Below are 6,159 nucleotides of genomic sequence, written 5' to 3'. Positions count from 1 at the left end.
GCATTCCTCTGGAAACATAGTTTGGAAATTCAGGATCAAATCAATCAGTAGGAGGATGAGGGAAGATGGGAATAAGACATAGCCTACCGAATCAACTGTTTCTAGCTTCATGCCGATGGATTTTACAAACTGGCGGATCTCGGGATTCACCCGTTGGATGTTTCCTCCGCACCCGAGAATTAAGAGCTCTGAAAAAAAAGGGAGAAATCAGAAACATCAGCAAATGACATCAGAATTAGAAATCAATCATGAAATCGTAGCAGATTGCCCGAGAAGGGTATTTGCAAAAATCAGCTCTTTGTAATCTCAGCTCGATATGGTGCCGTCACAAGAATCAAACACTTTCTTCTAAGCTAATGGTGGTGGATGATGGAGAAGAAGAGAAAAGAGTATTGTTTTTAAGGAAGGGTAAAACTTAGAATCGCGAGGGAGTAGGAATATTACCTGGAATTGGCCGTATGGTCTGGAAGATAGATAAGCTGCACTCATGGAAGAGAAAGGTCAAATGTTTTGATACTGTTTATCAACAAAACATGCTCAGAAACTAAACACAGAGAACCGAAAGCAAAGGAGAACACCAGCTGAGTGATGACCAAGATTTTACCAAACAAATAAATCCGGTAAGATACAAGAACTACAGTATATTAAGCCTTCAGGAAAAGAATCCAAGCAAAGAATCGTGTCTAGAATTCGGAATTACACAGCTCAGCATACGAATGCCTATTAAGGGGCATCACCACCCTCTCCTGTATTAGCGAGCTACCACGGAAACCTTCAACCAATCTTCATCTAATGAACAAACTTTCTTCAAAAAACTCGCCAAAAACTCAGCTAGAATCACTATAAAGGAATCGAAACATTGGTACAAATGTAAGGCAGAGATATATTCTTCTTTCATGGAGCAATGTCAATGTAAAACTTTACAGACTTAATGCTGATTTTTTTTCTAAATTTTCACTAATGTCCATGGCCAATAAGGATGGTGCCAATGATGGGCAACAATAAGAGAGAGGAGGATACCTATCAGGGGTGACCTCGGAGAACTTGCGAGGGCTCCAAGACATAAGCAAATTCCCAACACAGAGCAAACTGCCTTCGTATTTGATTCCATTCACTGTGAAACTCGTGTCATCGAATCTGCAAAAATGGAGAGGACCCATCAGAGATTGTACACATCGAAATCAAAAGCCGAAAGCTTTCACCTCGCTAAGCATGAAGACCGTATTCAAGTTCAGGCATTTCCACCAAACCCAGAAGCAGGAAGAAATTCAAAGGCAATCACGAGCACGGAAATAGGCATTGACGAAAATAAGGAACGGATATCAGAGAGACGAAGAAGAGGGAGATAATTGATTGGGATTACTCTTGGAAACGAAGCTGGTCTTCCGGGACATTGTCGATGAGATTGATCTGATCATACAGAGAGAAAGCCCGTCTAAGAGACGGCAAGACGGGATTCGTGTGCTTAGGGACTTCCTTTCTCAAGCTTCGAATCAGCTTCGGCAGTGTCGCAATCGCCTTCTGCCTCCCCGCCATCTGTCTCTTCCCGGTATCCAAACCCTCTTTCACCGTCTGAGTTGTGAGGGGCGGCGATTTGTGCATCCGTCGAACTTATAACCGAACCGGTTCAGTAGCTTCCTTCCATCAGTCATCGATTTCAATTTGTGTTAACCGATAACCAGACCGGTTTACCTTAATCATTGGTCCACGTTCTACTAAAAATTGTGAAATTTTTCGTATATATCGGGCATATATGCTAAAAAAAACTCTGAAATTCCATTAGAATCCTACATCACCGTATATGCATACTAAATGCTTTGATTCTGTATCCAGTTATGGTCATCTCCAGACCTTCGAAACCAAATTAAACCGAAAGAACCGGATGAAACACAATCACAGATTCAGGACCATAAAAGTCGAATTCGTAATGTCAGCAAGTACAAAGTCATAAGCAAAAGAGTTAAAAAGGGGACAAAATCTTAAAACTTGCATGCATTACCCTCTTCATATTCTCAGACATAAAAAAATCAAAGAATGCTTTCGGATGTTCTGTATTTGTTTCAACCAAAAAAAAAATTTGTGAATTCGCCATGTTTTAGGAAGATGAGAAGGAAGGAGCCGGCAGAAAAGGGAATGGTGCAACAGATGCGTACGCCACAGGGGGGCGAGCTCTGCTCTTCTTTCGGCGGCGAGTTCTGTCATCGTCATCACCATCTGTAGCTTCCGATGCAGAATGCTCGGACATCTTCTTCTTCATCGACCCGACATCTTCAAGGAACTGCTGATTGTCATCAGAGACACGGTGCAAGAGCAGACCAGACATGAAAACGGGAAGGAAAAGAAGGCTGGCATGGAACATCTTCCTTGCTTTCTGAGTGGTTCGGTCTCGGTAGAATGAAAATGCTGTTGCGGCAATTGCAAGTGTGAGGAGGGTTGATTCCATGCAAAACCAGCCTGATGCCAAACCCCCTGTCCATATATTGCAATAATTCATGAAAAACAAACCCAACGACAGGAAATAGAGAAAGAAAAGAAGCAACAGCAGACCGATTGATATTAAATCCTGAAGGTAAAAACAGAAGAAATAGCATAAAAGAATGGACTATGACTTACAATCATAGGCTAAGAAACCGAGAGGAACCATATACAAGCAGTTCCTAAGAGCCACTGCGGCTGTCCTCTGCCCAGAAGGATCAAAAAGCGAGAACATCTTATACCTGAATATCAAGACAGATGAAAATTAAACCTTTTTGGTTTGTAGCAACATGGAGCTTGTTATTCAAAAAGAACAAAACATGATTTCCGTAGCTAGTCTAACCAAGATAGGCAGCACTCCAATCTCATAAAAAACTGAAATACTGAGCAGCTGGAACATTTTGGTTCATATGTACATACCCTCCTGCAGCATAATCATTACGGCACAGGTACGCAAGGGCCATGAAGTGAGGGATCTGCCAAAAGTATAGAGCAGCTGGAAGAATCATCGAATTAAGTGAAATCTGACCAGAGGCTGCAGCCCACCTGAAAACTCCAAAATAGACGAGCATGTAAAGACACACAAGCATGACACGAAATAGGAAACTGGTTACAAAGTATGCTGAAAACTGTAACCAATCAATACTGAAATAGGCAATAAATTCAAATGAAACCGAGAGAAAAAGAAGAGAGTTACCCAAGCAAGGGTGGGATAGCACCAACAACAGCCCCGACCCATGTGTTGACAGGATGAAGCTGCTTCAACGGAGTATAAACAAATGCATAAAGGAAAAGATTGGCAGATGCAAGACCAGCAGCCAACATATTAGCCTGCAATAACCTTGTCGCAGAAGCATAAGATCAGACCCTGTCTAAACTTTTACCAGTCAGACATACTAAATCCAGTAATACATAGAAACAAGCAGTCACCTTGCAAGCCAACAGAGAAGCACCAGCAGCACCGGTAAAAGATGCCCACACAACAGCATGGGTTACACTGATGCGCCCTGAAGGCAACGGCCTTTGTCTTGTTCGCTTCATCTTGGCATCATTGCTTATTTCAAAAATCTAACGAAGAAGGAAATTGAGCCATTAGAAGAAAAAAAACTCAAAGGCTACACAACTGAAGTACATGTAACACATAATCCAAACAAATGTTGATTCTTCGGCTTCAAAATCAAGATTCGAACATTTATGGGGGAAAGCTAATATTTTTAACCACTGGTATTGCAATAACATGTATTCCTAGCATCACGCAGACTATATTACCATTATCAAAGCCACACAAGGACATTGACAAATTTGTAAACTAAACGAAAATGAAGAAGAATGAAAAGAGGTGAAACCTGATTCAAGGAGTTAGCAGATGCAGCAACCATCATCGTACCAGTACATGTGTAACAGAGCCCGGCAAAGTCCATTGCAGCATCTCCAGTCCCAAGAACATATCCGGTTCCAGAAGTTGCAACCACAAGCATGCTACAAACATCGGACAAGTTGTGTGCATAACTATACACTTCCGGGTTATAAAAAAAAACTATACACTTCCGAGATACGACTCCAATCCTAACCTCGACGATTACCCATTTCTAGTTTCATTAGAGACTAGAGGTAGACATACCTGAGTCGAGCTTTGGAAAGCTCCCAATAGCATCGAGCGTAATGGCGCCCTAACCCAACCGCCGACGGAACTCTGGATGAAAGTTCACCGGCGGTGGTGGCGGATGCGGAGGTTGACATAAAAGCTCGAACCACATTGGACCTTTCTGCCGGAATCGCTAGCTTATCAGCTGAGCCCGAAAGCGGAGGATCGGAGACGCTGTTTACGGCACGAAGCTCGCGGGACCAGGGAATCAATCTAGGGTTTGGCGAGGAGGAGGAGGACAGGAAGATCCTTGAAGACAAATACGATACAGAAGATCTTCGCCACATCGTATGAACTGGTCTCCGATCGATCTTTCTGATCTACAACAGGTTGAAGAACATAGAGAGATGATGCCTCATCATCCCCTGAGGCTTGAGCCACAGTGACTTTTGCGACGACGTTTCTTTGCACATGTCCAGTTACTTTTGGGGTTAAAGTGTAATAACCCGACAATTCGGGGTGTTTTTTTAATTACGGCGTTATTCAATATTCATATTTCATAACTGCAGCAGTGCAGTGAAAAACATATACGAACATTGAAAATTTGCGACTTTATTAAATTTCTTGTACAATGGTATTCGTATACAACCCTATACGCATAATTACAGTAAAAATAAATCAAATCAAAGAATCATTTTTCATATCCTCCTATAAAATTCTACCCCCACACCGTATAAATTCAACACCTTGAAACGTACAAATACGCAAAGAATAAGTCGGAGTATACGGACAAAACGAATAACCTCGCACGCGCCGAGCGGCCGTATTCCTCAGGTCCAAAGAAACCTCCGGTGATCGGGAAAATCTTCACCAACGCCACTAAGCCGATTCACTGCCTGAAAATACCAAAATGCCCTTGAACTCGGTCTCTCACTCGGATTTATGACTCGGAGTGTCCCGCCGAGCCATTGCACATGCACTCGGGGACCGGATGTTTCGTGACATCTTTTCCGGCTTTGCTTGTTCTCATCTCAGGTTGTCCTAACGACTCTCCGTGAAGCTCTTTCACGATCCTTTTGAACTCAGCTTCGGGCAAGGACGAGTTCATGAAGTACGGAAGCATCTGCCTCTTGTTCGGTGTAATGTACTTCTTGTGCCCCGCATATGCTCTCTGCCCCTGTGAAAACACGTCACTTGTCAATGTTTTCCTGAGATGGGCATGTTTGTATACGCGTCTATATGTATGTATGTGTGTATGTATGGATATACCTGTAGGGCATGACCCATGTTTCCTCCATGAGAGGGCATGAACACATCGCTCTTCTGGCAGACTATATAGTCGATGGCAGCCATTACTGATGCTTTATTGGCAAAGGGTTCGAGTTCACTGGGCAAGGCAAGGTCTTGCTTGTTGTATAAGTGAGGGAATTCTGTGTTCAACGGCTTTAAAGCCTCTTTCCCACCCAGTGGCTCTCCTCCCGCCCAGTATATCCTCGTGTTTCTTGGAGCATCGAGCGCTTTAAGCAGCCTTCGATCACATAAACCACCACACAGAAAATCAGAGAATGTTCAATGTTGTTACCACAGATGGAGCGAGCATATGGATTATTTATGATTCCTCGAGTGTAATTGTACCTAGTGACTTCCACAGCGTTTAAAGGGCATAGACCGGCAAGCTTTCTCTCGTGATAAGTCATGTTTGACCTAGCGGTTAGAAGCTCGGGATGGCGTTTTCTTTCATCGTTCACTATCTCATCGTACTCGGGACTCAGACCCGGGAGGCAACCTGTCCGAACCCATACATCTTTCTCCATCCGAAGATGAAGGGAGAGGTAAGGTCCCTCGCTACGCATCCTCTCAGCCAGTCTGTTACCGAGCTCTTGAATTCTCGGCGAAAATCTCAGCGCCTGAAATGCAACCTGGAATGGAAAAAGAAGGTGTCAAAACAGATTTCACAAAAAAAGAAAAGAAAAAGAAGACTAAGCCGAGATGTTTTCGAAGAGGTATTTGCCTTGCAACGGAGTTTCTGTAGATCCGGTGGAAGGTCCTTGGAGAGTCTTGAATCGAGACCGCGCAGAAGCAACACTCTTTCAAGGTTA

The 6,159-nt window shown here is 43.3% G+C and overlaps 3 protein-coding genes across 3 annotated transcripts in view; all 3 read right to left on the bottom strand.

Annotated features, from left to right (window-relative positions):
• The window catches only part of LOC104817165, a 2,003-nt gene extending 416 nt beyond the window's left edge, over window positions 1-1,587 (bottom strand). Inside the window, exons 1-4 of the mRNA XM_010546241.2 lie at window positions 1,364-1,587; window positions 1,021-1,137; window positions 445-479; window positions 89-188 (exon numbers count right to left, since the gene is read on the bottom strand). Coding sequence (XP_010544543.1) covers window positions 89-188; window positions 445-479; window positions 1,021-1,137; window positions 1,364-1,536 — 425 coding nt within the window. The 5' untranslated portion in view covers window positions 1,537-1,587. The remainder of the gene's footprint in view (window positions 1-88; window positions 189-444; window positions 480-1,020; window positions 1,138-1,363) is intronic.
• A 296-nt stretch (window positions 1,588-1,883) lies between these two features.
• Window positions 1,884-4,562, bottom strand: LOC104817164 (protoheme IX farnesyltransferase, mitochondrial). The gene is made up of 7 exons (XM_010546239.2): window positions 4,097-4,562; window positions 3,822-3,954; window positions 3,406-3,543; window positions 3,173-3,306; window positions 2,896-3,021; window positions 2,614-2,717; window positions 1,884-2,469 (listed from the first exon to the last, which is right to left on the bottom strand). Exons 1-7 carry the CDS (start codon window positions 4,405-4,407, stop codon window positions 2,096-2,098), a joined length of 1,320 nt encoding a protein of 439 aa, XP_010544541.1. The 5' UTR covers window positions 4,408-4,562; the 3' UTR covers window positions 1,884-2,095.
• Window positions 4,563-4,652: 90 nt separating this feature from the next.
• LOC104817163 (uncharacterized protein At1g04910) overlaps window positions 4,653-6,159 on the bottom strand; it is a 3,261-nt gene continuing 1,754 nt past the window's right edge. The window contains exons 4-7 of the mRNA XM_010546238.2: window positions 6,072-6,145; window positions 5,696-5,979; window positions 5,330-5,588; window positions 4,653-5,237 (exon numbers count right to left, since the gene is read on the bottom strand). Of these exons, the coding sequence (XP_010544540.1) occupies window positions 5,001-5,237; window positions 5,330-5,588; window positions 5,696-5,979; window positions 6,072-6,145 (854 nt within the window). The 3' untranslated portion in view covers window positions 4,653-5,000. The remainder of the gene's footprint in view (window positions 5,238-5,329; window positions 5,589-5,695; window positions 5,980-6,071; window positions 6,146-6,159) is intronic.

This window comes from Tarenaya hassleriana, unplaced genomic scaffold, assembly GCF_000463585.1.
Source record: "Tarenaya hassleriana unplaced genomic scaffold, ASM46358v1 Cleome27, whole genome shotgun sequence".
Lineage (NCBI taxonomy): Eukaryota > Viridiplantae > Streptophyta > Magnoliopsida > Brassicales > Cleomaceae > Tarenaya > Tarenaya hassleriana.
Note: the sequence above shows the minus strand (reverse complement) of the source record. Positions and strands in the feature narration are given on the sequence as shown.

What these genes read in the sequence shown, in the direction of transcription:
- LOC104817164 (XM_010546239.2), bottom strand. Translation starts at nt 4,407, where the DNA reads ATGTGGCGAAGATCTTCTGTATCGTATTTGTCTTCAAGGATCTTCCTG. An exon ending in AATGATTATGCTGCAGGAGG is followed by an intron (nt 2,718 to 2,895) that starts GTATGTACATAT and finishes CTTGATATTCAG; the next exon opens with GTATAAGATGTTCTCGCTTT. An exon ending in CGGTTTCTTAGCCTATGATT is followed by an intron (nt 2,470 to 2,613) that starts GTAAGTCATAGT and finishes ATATATGGACAG; the next exon opens with GGGGTTTGGCATCAGGCTGG.